Below are 18,232 nucleotides of genomic sequence, written 5' to 3'. Positions count from 1 at the left end.
AGTGATCTTACAAAACGATAGAACTCTCCAACCACAGCTGCGTTAGTTGAGGGATCCACAGGTTTTCTGTGGTTATTACGACCAAAACATTACATTTTATAAATGTTTTCAATGTTTATTTGCTGGAAACGTTTGTGGCCGTTTAGCAACAGAGGACACAATTTGACTTTGCTTGTTACTTGATGAAGCTATTTATCTTGCCATGAAGTTTGCAAGTTATTTGTGAATGTTATCAGCGGCAGTAATTTTTTGATAAGCAAATTAAGTGAGTCATTCATTCATTACAAAACCACTGGATAGAATGTTAAGAGCTGAACATCCTAACGATAGATATTGTAACAATACTGGTCAAGGGAATTTGTGGTTCTAGAATTAGTTTGAATAAACCTTTATTTGTATAGGACCTTTCATATACGAATTGCAGCCCAAAGTGCTTCACAGCAGTAATGTAGACATAAAATGGACACGAAATAGACATAGGCATAAGACAAGCATAACATTGGCAGAATAAAAGCAATTATAGAATAGATGTTTCTTCCACACCGAAGCCTGATAAAAGAAGATAGAATTCAGAGAAAACCTCCCAAAAAGCTTTTACACCTGAGAAGGTTAGATGTTTAGGGAATGGTCAAAACTGCATGCATGTGCAATATGTACAGGAGACTCATGATGTAGTGAGAACGTTTGCAGTTACCCCCCCCCCCACCCTTGGAGGACTGCCTTGTCCCTGCTCCGACATCTGTGACGAAAAGTAGATAAAGACATCACTGCAGCGCTGGGCCGTCTCACGACGACTGCTTTTGACCCTAATTAGCATGAATTAGAATCACTCTTTTTATTCAGATGGAACAACCAAATGACTCATTCACATCTCCTTACATAACTAACTGCATTCCATGCCATGCCGTGTTGCAATTGCTTTACCGTGTCACAGGAGAGTTATGTAATGCGTATTGCTGCATATGATATGTGGGCTGCTGGTGGGGGGGATGTGCCCCAGGAGAGAGAGGCTCGCAGGAGACCTAGCCCCAAGGACCTCCGAGAGAGAGAGAGAGAGAGAGAGAGAGAGAGAGAGAGAGAAGAGAGAGAGAGAGAGAGAGGAGAGAGAGAGGAGAGGAGAGAGAGAGAGAGAGAGAGAGAGAGAGAGAGAGAGAAGAGAGAAGAGAGAGAGAGAGAGAGAGAGAGAGAGAGAGGTGGGGTGACACAAATGATATACTGTACTCTATCACAGTTAGATTGAAAGTGGTGGGGGGACAGACAAAGATATACTCTATCATGGATAGATTGAGAGAGGGGGCACACAAAGATATACCATAGATAAAGAGAGAGAGTACTGGGGGTGACTGTGGCTCAGGAGGTGGATTGGTCGTCTGGTAATCTGAAGGTTCCTGGTTTGTGTTCCGACTCACACAGTGTGGATGGGTGAATGTGAGGCATAAGCTGTAAAGCGCTTTGGATAAAAGAGAGATATATATATAAATGCAGTCCATTTGCCATTTCATGTGGTGTTTATCAATGGTGGGACTGGTTACACAACCTGGTACAGTCCTCACACACAGACACAGGAACCAGAGAGAGAGAGACACACACACAAATACGCATGCATGCACACACACACACACAGCTCTCTTTTCATCTATTTAAGACTCGGTACATGATGTTGTGTTGTAGGCTAATCAACAGTTGAATGCAAAACAGAATAAGATTATACAGTATGCCTCTTGTGGCTTATGTATTCAGTGTGTGTGTGTGTGTGTGTGTGTGTGTGTGTGTGTGTGTGTGTGTGTGTGTGTGTGTGTGTGTGTGTGTGTGTGTGTGTGTGTGTGTGTGTGTGTGTGTGTGTGTGTGTGTGTGTGTGTGTGTGTGTGTGTGTGTGTGTGTGTGTGTGTGTGTGTGGTGTCAGTTAATATGTTTCTGTGTTTTCACTCATCAATGGATTATCATGCATGATTAGGATGAATTAGACACACATGAATAAGGGAGCACCATGTGACTGAGTGTGTGTTTGTTATCTGCTGGTGCAAGACCTGCCTGTCTGTCTGTCTGTCTGTCTGTCTGTCTGTCTGTCTGTCTGCCTGTCTGTCTGTCTGTCTGTCTGTCTGTCTGTCTGTCTGTCTGTCTGTCTGTCTGTCTGTCTGTCTGTCTGTCTGTCTGTCTGCCTGTCTGTCTGCCTGTCTGTCTGTCTGTCTGTCTGTCTGTCTGTCTGTCTGTCTGTCTGCCTTCCTGTCTGTCTGTCTGTCTGTCTGTCTGTCTGTCTGTCTGTCTGTCTGTCTGTCTGTCTGTCTGTCTGTCTGTCTGTCTGTCTGTCTGTCTGTCTGTCTGTCTGTCTGTCTGTCTGCCTTCCTGTCTGTATGTCTGTCTATCTGTTAGTCTCTCTCTGTCTGTCTTTCTGTCTCTGTGTCTGTGTCTCTGTTTGTCTGTCCTTTTGTCTGTCCCTCTGTCTGTTACTTATCTCTGTCTGTCTCTATTTGTAAATACACATTATCTTTTTTATTTTAATTTTAATTTATTTTTAATCTTTTTCTCCTCCTGATTTTTCTATGCTTTTCTCCCCATCCCAATTTAGTCGTTATGCAATTCCCCCCCTCCCCTACCTGGTTGTTGTGCGCATGTTCCCCCTACTGGGAACCCTGAAGTCTACCACATGCTTCCTCCGACACATGCGGAGACAGCCAGCGGCTCTCTTTTCACCTGTCAGCGAGGACTCTCATTGGTGAAGTGTAACGAGTGGGAGGTCACGCTGCCTTCACCACTTCCTGCCTTTCGCTAAGCAGGCGCCCAGACCTGACCTGTAGGCGTCGCTGTCCACAACGCCAGATTACCACCCACGACTTCCCTCCCGCTAACTCAGCCAAATGAGTTAGTATGATGATCGGCCCAAGCCGCAGGCAATGCTGACTCCCGGGAGTCGAGACCGCAGCCTCTTGCATTGGTGACGAGTGCAATCTCCGCTACGCCACCCGACCGCCGTAAATACACATTCTCAATGTTAACTCTTTAAAAGCCTACATAGAAAAAGGTTTACCTGGGACATATTGTTATATTTTTGCCAATTCTGAGCTTATTCTTTGAGTCAGTATCAAGTGTTATACCTTTTATGATCTAGGGGAACCTACCCCGTATTGCTGTGTAAAGTCACCATCATACATTACCTTTGTGTGAGCAGACAATATTTGACTTAAAAAAACACCCAGTGAAAAAACCTTGCATTTAGTTGAATACTGTAAATGCATAGTTTACCAGGGAATTGTTGTTTTTCCAACATGGTAGGTTCTAGTTCGGTGTTTTGAACCTCTGTGTGAAATGTGGTGCAAATACAGTGAGTGACAGACATTTATTTGGATATTGTTCTGGTCGTTTTTAGCAGACAATGTGAAAATACATACATTTATACATTTTGGTGCTGCCTTCATATTTGGACCAATATCTCCCTGCAATACCTCCCCCCCCCCCTCCACACACAACACACACACACACACACACACACACACACACACACACACACACACACACACACACACACTAAGAAAAAATATATTGCACGTTTTCTCAATTTTATGTTTATATATGCAAATGAGGCACTGCCTTATTAAATATGCACACATTTGCATATATCGCCAAGACACGAATCACCAACATGGATAATGCCAGATTCAAAACGTGGTTTTGAAAAAAATAGATTTTTGCCTAGTTTTGGTATAAAATGTACTATAAACCCGCCTATGAATGATATATCAACAAACCCTTCTGGAATTATAAGATGGATGGGAAGAAATGTGGAAAGTTGTGTGTAAGTTAAATGCATAAAAACTAGTTTTTGAGAAAACAACCTCAAAGTTCTGTATTGTAATTGTGATCTATTGACACAATCAGACAAAATCAAGTAAAATAAACAACTAATTGTCTGTTTTCGATATTTTATTGCCAATAGTTTGAAATAAGACATGTTAAGGAAGCAAAATATAACAAAATCTCAATATCGTTGCGAAAAAGCAAAAGGTGATTTCAGGGGTACTGTCTCGCCTTAACTCTTTGACTGCCATCAGCTTTCGCCATCTTTACTAAATGGCGCCAGCGTTATTGACCATTTTAGCGATGTTTGAACACCCATCGTGTGTTCTGTATTATAGCTACTGTCATGTACAGAGGTCTATTGACCATACAAGATAGTAATCTGGGCAGGTGTTACATGAGCAAAAAACAACCCCCTCAGTAGAAAAATGCTTCTCAAACAGTCCCGGGTAGGCAGATAGTAAACAGAGACGTTTTCAAATGGCAAATCCAAAGGGAAAAGGGGATGTTGTCAGTGGGGATTTCAACCCAGATCACACAAAGGGAAAAAGGTACGGGGAGAACAAACACGGTACACATACAGACAAACAAACAATAAACAAGTGAACTGTGTATCCTTCATAAAACACCACCACCATTTGGGGATCGATCCACAACCAGTGATCACTAATACCGCGCCACCACTATATCGCTTCCAACGCGACAGCTAAGAGAGAAGGCAGCCTCCTCACTCCACTCTGAGACGTGGCAGTGACTCCCAATGAGGCGCCTCGTGTGTGTGCCATCTTCCAGGTTATATCCACTCATCCAACTGACTGCCCACAGGTGTAACCAAGCAGGTGCAATCAGCTCAATCAGGAGGATGAGAGGTATCTGGGAAAAGAGAAAAGAAACAGGATTAGAAGATGACACATCACACAACCAGGAATAACATAACCCATACTCATGATACTAATCTGATGTTCACATGGTCTTCCAAATACAGTAATAATGATAATGACCAACCCACGTACATCACACCTCCCCCCATAAGAGCGAACCCGCAGGGTTAGCAAAACATTATCACCCGTTATCAACCAACATTCGATTAGCATCACAAAAAAAAAAAAAAAAAAAGTCCACAGACAAAACAGCAGCCTATACCACAAAACCAACTAGCCCCACCCCCAGATCTACCCCAGACCTACCCCCTGGACAAGGCATCAGCCACAATATTGTCTACGCCCTTCCTGTGACGAATGACAATATTATAGCCCTGTACCAGTAGGGCCCAACGCATCAACCGTTGGTTGTGGTTGTACATCTGAGCTAGAAACACAAGGGGATTGTGGTCCGTGTATATCAGCACTGGAAGAGAGCTAGACCCCACATACACCTCAAAGTGCTGGAGGGCGAGGAGCATCGCCAGCGTCTCCTTCTCAATGGTTGAATAATTCAACTGATGCTGCTTGAATTTCACCGAGAAGTAACACACCGGGTGACGCACACCGCCCTCCCCCCCCTGCAACAGCACAGCCCCAGCTGCAGCAGCACTCGCGTCGACCTCCAACTGAAAAGGAGAAGCAAAGTCAGGAGCCGCCAGAACAGGAGCACTGCACAAGAGGGACTTAGCAGCCTCGAAGGCGCACCGACATTACGCGGACCACACGAAAGGCACAATGGGACTGCATAAAGAGGTGAGAGGGGCAACCACCACCGAAAAATTACTACAGAAACAACGGTAATAACCCGCCATCCCTAGGAAGCGACGTAACTCGCGCCGCATGGAAGGGGCCGGATATGCGAGGATCGCCGAGACCTTAGCGTCCACCGGACGAACCTGCCCATGCCCCACCTGCTTGCCCAAGTAGGTTACAACAGCCTTACCGAACTCACACTTAGCGAGGTTCAAGGTCAGAGATGCCCCAGCTAAGCGTGCAAACACCACCCCCAAATTCGCAATGTGTTCCTCCCACGTGTCAGAGTACACCACCACGTCATCCAGATACACATTGCATTTAGGCACCCCTCCCAACACCATGTGCATCAGACGCTGAAACGTGGCCGGAGCATTTCTCATCCCGAAGGCCATGACGGTGTACTGCATAAAATGATCAGGGGTAACAAACGCCGAAATATCCGAGGCCCGCTCCGTCAGGGGAACCTGCCAGTACCCCTTCAGAAGATCGAGCTTCGTGATAAATACCGCGGGCCCAATACTATCTATGCAGTCATCCATCCTGGGCAACGGGAATGAGTCAGGCACCGTCACCGCGTTTACCTTCCGGTAGTCTGTACAAAAACGGGGAGAGCCATCAGCCTTCGGAGCCAATAGGCAAGGGGAGCTCCATGGACTCCGGCTTGATTTAGCCATCCCATTTTCAAGAAGATACAGAGCCTCCTTTTTCATCACATCCCTCTTCGCCATTGGACAACGATACGCATGCTGTTTGATGGGAGTCGTACCCCCAACGTCAATGTCGTGCTCCAGGACAGAAGTCCTAGACGGTACATCAGAAAACAACACTGGATATGTCAACAACAGTTTCCCCACATCACCCCCCTGTGCCTCGGGCAGGTACAATAGACGAGCTGTGACGTCACTCATGAATTCTGAGTTAGTCAACCGCCCTGTCTGCTGACCCTCGGACAATACCTTTAAATCATCGTCCGGCGGGGGGTGCACACATGACAAGACAACAGCCGGAACAACTCCCGAGCTCCCAGACTGCCCCTCCTGCGTACCCCCACCTGTTCGGGTGAGATATTTTTTTAACATGTTTATATGACATAACCGCTTCTTTCTGCGCCTTTCGGGCGTACATATCACATAATTGGTGTCTGATATCTTTTTCTCCACTCTATAGGGCCCCGAAAACCGGGCAGAGAGCGCTGACCCAGGCGTGGGCAGCAACACCAGTACCTCATCGCCAGCCTCGAACCGCCGCGCCACCGCCTTCCTGTCAAACCTCACCTTCATCTCCCCCTGGGCAGAGGCAAGGGCCACCCTAGCCAACGAGGATGCACCGTGGAGCCGCTCCTTACAGCGGGAGACAAAATCACACACGTTCGACGTGGGAACGGAAACAGACAACATTTTCTCCTTGAGCATCTTCAATGGCCCACGGACACTGCGACCAAACACCAGCTCGGCAGGACTAAACCCAAGCGACTCCTGCTTAGCGTCCCTAATGGCAAACAGCACGAATGGCACTCCTTCGTCCCAGCCACAACCTGTATCAATACAGTATTTTTTTAGCATCGCCTTTAGCGTCTGGTGCCAGCGCTCTAGCGCCCCCTGCGATTCAGGATGATATGCACTTGAAACTGTGTGACTGATACCCAAAGCCTGTAATGACTGATTAAATGTTTTAGCCATGAAATTGGTGCCTTGATCGCTTTGTACAGTTTTTGGCAGCCCGAAAGTAGCAAAAAATCTGTTTAATGCTTTAGTAATTACAGGGGCTGTAATCGTCCTCAAAGGTATGGCCTCAGGAAAACGGGTGGCAAGACACATAATAGTTAACATATACTGGTTTCCCGACTTTGTTCTAGGTAAAGGGCCCACACAGTCTATGATCACATGCTCAAAAGGTTCCCCAATTGCTGGAACAGGGTGTAGAGGAGCTGGAGGAACCCCCTGATTTGGTTTCCCCACTATTTGACATGTACTGCATGTACCACAAAAGTCTACCACATCGGCCTTCAAGCCGAGCCAAAAAAAATTCTGCAGTATCTTGTCATAAGTTTTAGATATACCCAAATGCCCCGACCAGATATGCTCATGTGCCAGCATCAAGACCTGCCGCCTACTCTCTACTGGCAACACCACTTGATGCACCATATTCCAGTCTTCTCCAGACTGCAAGCCCGTCACACCTGGCCTAGCTACCCAGGTGCGCATCAACACTCCCTCTTCCATCAAAAAGGTGTGCTTCTTACTACCAGCAGTACTGGCTACTGCCGCGAAACAGCTTGTTAGTGAGGGATCATTCCGCTGGGCATCAATCAATGCCTGACGTGTAAGTGGCAAGGGCACGTCAGGGAATTTTGACTCCACCCGTATCCTCTGAACACCACCTCCATCGCGCCACTAGATGGCCACCTGTCTCCAGCCAGAGCCTCGATAGAATCACCCAGCGATACTGCTTGAAGCCGCTCCCTCTCCTTAGCTCTAGTGACAGCACAAACAGGAAAAACATGCGGGTAACTTTTACTCAATGCATCGCACAGACCCTCAGCCACTGGGGCGTTCACCACCTTCAGAACAGGAATTACCTTTCCCCCCGCTATATCATTCCCCATGATAAAATCAATCCCGCCACGGGAAAAGAGGGGCGAACCGCCACGGAAAAACAACCTGTGACTAAATCTGATTGCACATGTATCCTATGTAAGGGTGCGGGTGTATAACTCATGTCGATACCCTGCACAACAGTACTCAACTTGCAAGATGACTCCTCACTTAATGGCAACACATCGGCCAGGATAAAAGACTGCGAAGCACCCGTATCACGAAGGATTTGCACCTTCCGTTGATCACAGACTTCACCCGACACTGACACAAAACCAGAAAAAATAAAAGGTTCAAAACAACCGTCTGGTTTCTCCTGCTCCTCTGGGCATGATACAGGGCCAATCAACCCCACCCCCTTCGGTTTCTGAGCTGGTCCCCTAGCATCTTGCAGATTTTGAAATGCATAACAGTCCGACACCAAATGACCCTTCTTTTTACAATAAACACACACAGGGACCCTCCTAGACGGCGGTGTGCGAGGTCGAAATGATCGCTCGTCGCCTCCTACATACACATCATTTCGCACAGAAACACGATTTCTGTGGATCATTGCCAACTCGTCACACAACACCGCAGCTTCCTGGAGGGTAGAAACCTTTCGCTCCTCCAACTGTATTATCATGTGTTCGGGCACAAATTTTTTAAATTGTTCCATGAGGATTAATTCGCGCAAAGCCTCGAGTCCATCCACCTTACACGCTTCACACCAACGATTGAACACCATCCGTTGTTCATGGGAAAATGCGACATGTGTTTGCGAGGGGGCTTTACTTAGTCCCCTAAACCGCTGCCTATAAGCCTCCGGCACCAGTTCATACACGCGCAAGACAGCACCCTTCACTTTCTCATATACCATGCTGTCCTCCTTTGATAAAAACTGGCATGCGTCTTGAGCCCTACCCGTGAGCCTATATTGCACTAATAGTGCCCACTGATCCTCCGGCCAATTCGCAGCCCCCGCTACCCGCTCAAAATTCAAAAAAAATGTCTCCACCTCAGATTCTCGAAAAACAGGAACCATAGCAATATGTTGCCCAACATTAAAACTGCCATGGCCACCTTCAGATGAGGGTGAAGAAGAGCCAACACTCCCTAGCTCCATCCTCTTCAGTGTAATCTGGAGCTCTCTATCTCTCTCCCTCTCTTCCCTGTCTCTCTCAGCTGCTCTGTCCTCTCTCTCTCGTACAGCTTCCCTGTCTCTCTCAGCTGCTCTGTCCTGTCTATCTCTCTCAGCTGCTCTGTCCTCTCTGTCAGCTGCTCTGTCCTCCCTGTCTCTGTCCTCTCTGCGCAACAGCGCTCTCTCCTCCATCTGGAGACGGGCCAAACGCAGACTAGAGCGCGCATGGCCAGAAGACGTGGAGTCTTTATCCGAATCGCCTGCGGCCTCACTTTCAGCTCCGGCCGTACTACCATCCTTCCTAATAGCACCACCATCCATGTTAAGATCACGTAAGGGAGAGTTAACCCATTCGCCAGTGTGTACAACCTCCTGATCACTATGACTCACTACTCCCTGAGCCGGGCTAAACACCTGTTGCTCCACCAACCCCGCTATAACAGCTGCCTTCATATCCGCCTTGGATTGGGAATTTTGTACAGCAATAGCATAATGCCTAGCAATAAGGCCTAATTTCGCCTTAGTGCAACCTTCCACTTGACCCTCTGTCGGATCCGCTATAAAGGCTTCAAAAACAAATACCGACACAGCCATATTATGTTTTTATGTGTGTGTGAGAAGAAAAAAAAAATATACACATATATCACGTCCTCACTTAATTAACCATGACCGTGCACAATAATAATAGACACATTCTGCTTTCTTACCTCTTAACCAAAACAATCCAACTGACCACATCTACTAAATGAAAATAATAACAAATGGTCCTAACCACTCAACTAGGAGTCACCTGTGTCACTCTAGCCTATCCCAGATAAACTACTCCACTAGATGGATGAAAGGCTACAAATATCTTCAGTCGCTTACCGATTTCATTGCGCACTCCACCGGAATCACGACTCGTGCCCCCCACCCTCTAGCCAAGCAGGTGACCTTATTACACCTGACATGCTTCAATCGACAAGTCACCCCGTTATTTTACCAACAAGGAACCATACAATTGCGCAAACTTAACGAGCCCCCATGTCATGTACAGAGGTCTATTGACCATACAAGATAGTAATCTGGGCAGGTGTTACATGAGCAAAAAACAACCCCCTCAGTAGAAAAATGCTTCTCAAACAGTCCCGGGTAGGCAGATAGTAAACAGAGACGTTTTCAAATGGCAAATCAGATTTATTATGTGTGGGGCTTCCAACCCACAGCCTTTTCCCAAAGGGAAAAGGGGATGTTGTCAGTGGGGATTTCAACCCAGATCACACAAAGGGAAAAAGGTAAGGGGAGAACAAACACGGTACACATACAGACAAACAAACAATAAACAAGTGAACTGTGTATCCTTCATAAAACACCACCACCATTTGGGGATCGATCCACAACCAGTGATCACTAATACCGCGCCACCACTATATCGCTTCCAACGCGACAGCTAAGAGAGAAGGCAGCCTCCTCACTCCACTCTGAGACGTGGCAGTGACTCCCAATGAGGCGCCTCGTGTGTGTGCCATCTTCCAGGTTATATCCACTCATCCAACTGACTGCCCACAGGTGTAACCAAGCAGGTGCAATCAGCTCAATCAGGAGGATGAGAGGTATCTGGGAAAAGAGAAAAGAAACAGGATTAGAAGATGACACATCACACAGCCAGGAATAACATAACCCATACTCATGATACTAATCTGATGTTCACATGGTCTTCCAAATACAGTAATAATGATAATGACCAACCCACGTACATCACACTACAGTATGAAGACAATAGTATGGCTCATTTGACAGGCATTGTTCATAGTCCATTACTGACTAATTAGTTCATTTCTACTAGGCAGAGTGGATCACAGGACAAGTGATATCCGGTGGCGGCTAGGTGGTGCAGTGGGCAAGGCGCTCACCACCAATGCAGGAGACGCTGAGTTCGAGCCCAGCTCTCTGCGTTGCTATCAGCTTGGCTGGTCGTTCATACTAACACAATTGGCAGTATTAGAGGGTGGGAAAGCTGATGGGTGGGGATCGGACGTTGTGGACAGCGACTCCTACAGATCGGTTGGTGCGCCTGCGCAGCAGAATCAGGAAGCGACGGGGGCGGCGTGCCCTCCAAACGCAGACCCCTGACGCTGAAAGATCGCGCTGTGCAGGTGAAAAGATGCGACGGCTGCTTCCTCGAGTACCGGAGGGGACACGTGATGCAAGGCTTCGTCCACATTGCAGCCGGCTTGTGGGAGGCATGGTCTAACAACGTTCGAGACAGGGGAGGGTAGAATTGGACGATACGAAATTGGGATGGGAGAAAAATTGAAAATGGGAGAAAAAAGTAGATAAAAAAAAAAAAACACAAGTGATATCCTCAGTTCAAAGGTAGGTGATACTGCCACCTGGTGAGATTCGATCTGCATTGCAATTCCAACGTAGATGGCTCCAGCTGACAGTATAGAACGGGGATCAAAGGAAAATATCAAAGGACCAAAACCAGAGAAATCGCATGGCGAGATAACCCGACTTTTCTCGGGTATGGCGGGCAACTGTACATTGGCGGTGGTTCGGTGGGTGGGGTGGGGGGGGGGGGACTGTACAACTGTACAAGCAAAACTGTACATTGCAATATCGACGAAACCATACTTGGTTCTAAGAAGAGGGTCTTGTGTATTCTTGAGTTAGGTCATTTACTGTACATTGGAGGGGGTTGGGTTAGGACATTTACAGGGGCCAGTTTCGAATTGCAGTCTTCCGTAGGTGCTCCTTGAGAGTGTTTTTGAAAGTGGGTAGTGATTCGCATTCCTTTACAGCTTTGGGTAGGGCGTTCCACATTGATGTGGCATAATTGCGAAACGTGTTTAGTCCCTTGTTTGAGACGAATCTGGGTTTAACATGATTTGTGGAGCTCCCTCTGGTGTTGTGATCGTGGTATTCACTGACCTTTGGGAAGTATTTTGACATGTACATGGGTACCTTAGGGGTGTAGTGTATCTTGTAGACCAGGCCCATTGCAAGTTGCTGTACTCTTCTCTTCTTCTACTCTAAGCCATCCTAGGTTGTCAAAGTGGGCAGGGGTGAGGTGGGTTCTAGGAGTAAGGTCAAGCAGTAGTCTGACCAGTTTGTTTTGTGATGTTTGTAATTTAGTTTTTAGCGCCTTTGAGGTACTTTGGTACCATGAGGTGCAAGCATAGTCGTAGTACCCTTGAATGAGTGCTCCTGCCAGAGTCTTCAGGGTATTCTTGTTTACCAGTGAGGAGATCCGGTACAAGAATCTAGTTTGTTGGTTGACTTTTTTTATTACATTGGATGCGATTTTGTCACAGGAAAGATTTGCCTCTAGGATGGAACCTAGGTATGTAATTTCGTCTTTCCTTGTGACAATATTGTCACCCACTGTAACTGAGAAGCCGTCGGTCTTGCTGAGTTTGTTATTTTAACCGAAGAGAATGGACTCTGTTTTGCCCATGTGTAATGATAGTTTGTTATCAGCGAGCCATATGCAGATTCTGCCGAGTTCTGAGCTGAGGGTTTTTTCAACCTGTAACTTGTTCTTGTCAGAGACCAGCAGGGCTGAGTCGTCCGCGAACAAGAACAAGTTGCACGTCACAAGCTAATTATCATATCATTGGAAATGCTGTACCATCAAACTCAATTCAGATCAAACTGTCAAACTTGGCGTTGCTGATCAAATTACGATCCTCAAGATCCAGCAATTGCATGTCTTATATCCCCACATAAATAATGTTGTCAGAAACATAATTTAGGTTCAACTTTAGGTTGAAAAGAGAAAGTTGATGAGCGAGCAAGCAGCCATTTTTTTTTTGAAAAGGGGGAGCAGAGAAACATGCACATTCATGCACTAACATGCACATGCATGCACTAAAATGCACATACATGCACTAAAATGCACACACGGCTATCCCAGGTACCAAAACAAAGAACAGAGGAGCTGGAATAACAAACACAGAGGGAGTCTGACTCTCACTCTCTGCTCAGGACGCTATTACTACACTGTATCTTTACATATATAGTTTGCTGCTATATTGATGTTCAAAATCTGAAATATACACTGGCACCTTTAATTGTACTCAGTACTCTTGTGACCAAATATTTTACTCAAGTTAAAGTAGAAGTAAGTACTTTTTACTCAAGTTAAAGTAGAAGTAAGTACTTTTTACTCAAGTAGAGGTAAATGTATAGCCTTTTAGAAAATACTCTAAAGGAAGTTTTCTCCTGAATCTACTCAATTACAGTAACTAAAGTAATTATGGATTACGTAGGGCCTCTGCTCCCATGTATTCCTTAATTAAATGATGTGCAAATAAAACTTCAATTCAACTTCAAACTTGCTCAGGTAAAAGACGCAACTTTTGGGATATCGTGGGAGGTACATATTTTCAGACAAACAAGGCTTTCTTGGAACGTATGTAATGGAAATGATTTAGAAGAGAATAAAGCTTCCTGTAGCCCCTCTCTCAGCCCCTCTCTGTGTCTTTCAATGCTTCCATTTGGCTCTTATTACACCTCAAAGGATCCCGTCAGTGGTGCCAGCACTGACTGCATCAATGAAAGCATCATGCACACGTGCACAGGTTCAGACGACACACACATTTCAATCGCGGGGCAGAGCATAATGCGCGTAAAATTGGAGTCAGGAGTTTGTCTTTGCATTCCTACCGGCAAGCATAACATGTATTACCTCTTCCTTATCTTTACCGCTACCGTGCTGTGTCTGCTGGGCTACTGGGCTCATCTCTCGGTCCTATTCTTTACTACTTTGTGTCTTGCTGCATATTCGTAGGTTTTTATAGTATTACTGTGGTGGGGCTTGTTCGTACAGGGGCAGCAGAATACTATGCTATGATGCAATAAGTGTGGTGCTTCACGTTCCATTGCTTTCAGATTGTTAATCAGTGTATTTGTTGTTAATCAGTGTATTTGTTGTTAATCAGTGTATGTTGTTAATCAGTGTATTTGTTGTTAATCAGTGTATTGGTTGTTAATCAGTGTATTTGTTGTTAATCAGTGTATTGGTTGTTAATCAGTTTATTTGTTGTTAATCAGTGTATTTGTTGTTAATCAGTGTATTTGTTGTTAATCAGTGTATTGGTTGTTAATCAGTGTATTTGTTGTTAATCAGTGTATTGGTTGTTAATCAGTGTATTTGTTGTTAATCAGTATATTGGTTGTTAATCAGTATTTGTTGTTAATCAGTATTTGTTGTTAATCAGTGTATTTGTTGTTAATCAGTGTATTTGTTGTTAATCAGTGTATCTGTTGTTAATCAGTGTATTTGTTGTTAATCAGTGTATTTGTTGTTAATCAGTGTATTTGTTGGTGTTTCCTCTCTGCAGACGACGGCCCGTACCAGCGGGACCCTCTCCCTCCTCCTCCTCCTCCTCCTCCTCCTCCACCCTCCTCCTCCTCCTCCACCCCCCTGCCGGAGGAGCGCAGGAGGAGCCACGTCCCGGAGCAGTTTGCCGGCCTCCTGCACGGCTCGTCCCCAGCCTGCGAGACCCCCGACACGCCTTATCACCTCTACAACTCCAACTCCTCCAAACCCAGCAGCAAGGTCACCGCCGCCGCCCCCCCGGAGGCGACAGGGAGCAGCCCGCCGCGGACCTCCGAGTTCAGCCCGGTGGTCGGCGGGGGGGCAGCCCCCCCTCAGGTCAGCCCCAGGTCGACGGGACACGACTCCAGCGACGGCCACAAACCGCAGGTGGTCTACCGGACTATCTACCACACCAGGGTGAACCAGGACCAGAGCCGGAGCGGAGACTCCTCCTCGACCCTGGGCCTCCCGCCCTGCTCCTCCTCCTCGACCCTGGGCCTCCCGCCCTGCTCCTCCACCTCCTCCTCGACCCTGGGCCTCCCGCCCTGCTCCTCCTCCTCGACCCTGGGCCTCCCGCCCTGCTCCTCCACCTCCTCCTCGACCCTGGGCCTTCCGCCCTGCTCCTCCTCCTCCTCCTCGACCCTGGGCCTTCCGCCCTGCTCCTCCTCCTCCTCCTCGACCCTGGGCCTTCCGCCCTGCTCCTCCTCCTCCTCCTCCCTGGGCCTTCCGCCCTGCTCCTCCTCCTCGACCCTGGGCCTTCCGCCCTGCTCCTCCTCCTCCTCCTCCCTGGGCCTTCCGCCCTGCTCCTCCTCCTCCTCCTCGACCCTGGGCCTTCCGCCCTGCTCCTCCTCCTCCTCCTCGACCCTGGGCCTCCCGCCCTGCTCCTCCTCCTCCTCCTCAACCCTGGGCCTTCCGCCCTGCTCCTCCTCCTCCGCCGCCTCCCCCTCCACCTCCCCCCCGTCCGGTCAGAAGAACGGGGCGGTTCCAGAGTTCAGGGGGAGCCAGGCGGGGAGCGCGCTCAGGGACGGTGCGTCGGGGGCCGGGTACGAGGAGAGGGCGTGCACCCTGGGGAGGATGAGGTCCGTGCCGAGGAGCGTGTTGGACCTGCAGCTGTCCAAGTCGCTGTCCAAGTCTGACTCCAACCTGGTGGCCGTGTCTCCCATTCAGGTACATCCCGGGTGTGTTGCATCGTGTGCACAGATGGCTGTATATAGCATTTTAGCATTTCATTTTTTTTAGATTATATATTGGATTAGATTTAGATTATTGGATTATTAGATTATATATTGTAACTAGTTATTGTAGGGCAAATATAACTGAGAGGGCATACATACCCTCACCTCGCACCTTGTTGCCCATATGCACATGTCCAGAGTTAATTATATTGATTTGTTATTGTAACTGAGGGGTTACAAAACCCTGACTGTATTAAAGATTGTGATAGATTAAACCACTGCTAGGTATGTACTTTAATTACTGGCCAGACAGTACATCGAATATAGATGGTGAACACTCATAATAACACGGCATTGACAAAGAAATAGTATTTGAGGGTATTTTATTATTATGCAACATTAGGTTACAGAATGAGAATTAGGGTCGCGCTTGTATGGCGAAGAATATGCATAAAGTCAGTCAGTAGCATGAGTCACTGGGAATAGCAGGATTCCTACGATGGGTACTAGGTTGACGCCACCTGGCGTATAATAGCAATTATAGAAGGCAACGCTGGTACCGCCTGGAGACACTGGGTTCCTCTCAGAGTTGTAAGGTCTAGAGGATAGAGGAATGTTCGGATACTCAGTCTGATTCAATGAAGAATAAAGGGACTCCACGTACAGAAGTCAGTCCTTGTAAATCCAACGATCAGCAGCAAAAGCAATAACTGTAATCCAATGCTCGATAGCAAACGATGATAGCTAGCCAGCCTCTGTCCATGAGGCCAGCCCGAGTGTAATCCTCACGAGGTTAAATCCCAAACGATAGTAGAAATCAACGAGGCTCTTCTCCGGGTAACACGTTCCAAATCAATATAATCCAACCAGTAATGGTTCTGCAATCGCCGCCGCTGGTTCTCCTGTGCACATGTCCAACGGTTCTCCGACTAGGCCTCCTCGGGTACTGGCACCAATGTATTTAGGCCACACACCCTGGCTAAGGTTCACTAGCTAACACGAACGAACCGTTAGGTAATGCTACACACGAACAAACTGGCTTGCACGATATACAATAAATGAACGACTATTTACTTCACATTAAACTAGGTCGAACTTGACGTTACTGCATTAAACTCTGACACTTTACTATTCTATTCGCACGTGTTCTCAACGCAAGGTTGCTCACTTCACTACCCGTTGACTCGGGATGAACTTGATGAACGAACTGCTGCTGTGCGCACCTGCGCCGTATATACTTAAGTGATTATCTAGTCCCAAACCTCAGTTCTTGTCTGGAATCAATACGCTGTCTCCGGGCATGTTACGACATGCCTGAGCTTGTCTTTGAACCTGACGTTGGGGGCTTGCGGGCTGGCGCCTAGGGCGCTATCCAATAAGGAGAGCGAATATTCCTATGGTTCGAACGCCGGTTTAAAGGGATATACCGTGTATATATAAATAATATACAATGTATTATAAAACAATAAATGTAGATTCTCAGCTTTAATCTGGCCCTTCACAACAGTTATATTGTTTACACCACTTTTTTACTACCTGTACCTCCCCTCCCCCATCCCCCATGCTGCTATGATGCCTGAATTTCCCCAAGGGGATCAATAAAGGAATATCTTATCTTATTTGCACTAAGGTTTAGCAATATACAAATTCAGGGGCGGCTAGGTGGCGCAGTGGGCAAGGCGCTCGCCACCAACACAGGAGATGCTAATACAATTGGCTTGTGGGAGGCATGGCCTAACAACGTTCGAGACAGGGGAGGGTAGAATTGGACAATACGAAATTGGGGACGGGAGAAAAATTTAAAAATGGGGAGAAAAAGTAGATAAAAAAAAAAGCAATATACAAATTCATATTGATATGACAATATGAAATAACACAATAACAATATAGGGTGTAACGGTACACAAAAACCACGGTACGGAACGTACCTCGGTTTTGAAGTCAAGGTTCGGTACGGTTTTCGGTACAGTGGGGGAAAGTTTGGCTTTCCATGTTCCACTCAGGGGTGATGTAGTGTGCAGTAACTAATTGTACTTGTAGGGCTGTCAACGAATATTCTATATTGAAATGAATAATCGACTTAGTCGTTAGTGGTTAAGATACCGTTGTATTCGTTCCGTACACTACACAGCCGTTCCGTACGGGGTATGGTACACACTGAAACTTGTTCGGTTCGGTACGGATACGTGTACCTTTACACCCCTAATGAATACAATAAAAGGATATTGTCTTCACTGGGAAAGCCAATAGGAGCCAGTAGAATGCCGTACATAGCAAGTACATGTACTCCCACTACAATATACCACTGAAAGAGTAAGTTAAAATAATATGAATGAATATATGAATATCTGCTGAAAGTATCGCAATCGCAATATCGCTCTCCATTGTCGTTCAGCCATAGTTAGCATTCACATTTATATTCTGACATCATCCTTGAGTTGTTCTGTTTCTAAGTTGACACATACAGTAAGTAAACATCCTGATTATAGCATCCAGAATGTGAGGAACCCAAACGTGATCGCTAGGATGTGCCGATATTAGCCACTGAGGCATGTAACCACCTCATC

The 18,232-nt window shown here is 46.7% G+C and overlaps 1 protein-coding gene across 1 annotated transcript in view; it reads left to right on the top strand.

Moving 5' to 3' along the window:
* Positions 1-18,232, top strand: part of anks1b (ankyrin repeat and sterile alpha motif domain containing 1B) — a 541,227-nt gene that overhangs the window by 333,265 nt on the left and 189,730 nt on the right. Inside the window, 1 exon segment of the mRNA XM_084331050.1 lies at positions 14,513-15,657. Coding sequence (XP_084187176.1) covers positions 14,513-15,657 — 1,145 coding nt within the window.

This window comes from Notolepis coatsorum (genome assembly GCF_963971535.1).
Source record: "Notolepis coatsorum genome assembly, chromosome: 15".
In the NCBI taxonomy this organism is placed as follows: Eukaryota; Metazoa; Chordata; class Actinopteri; order Aulopiformes; family Paralepididae; genus Notolepis; species Notolepis coatsorum.
The sequence above is the reverse complement of the archived record's forward strand: the minus strand, read 5'-3'. Positions and strand labels throughout refer to the sequence as shown.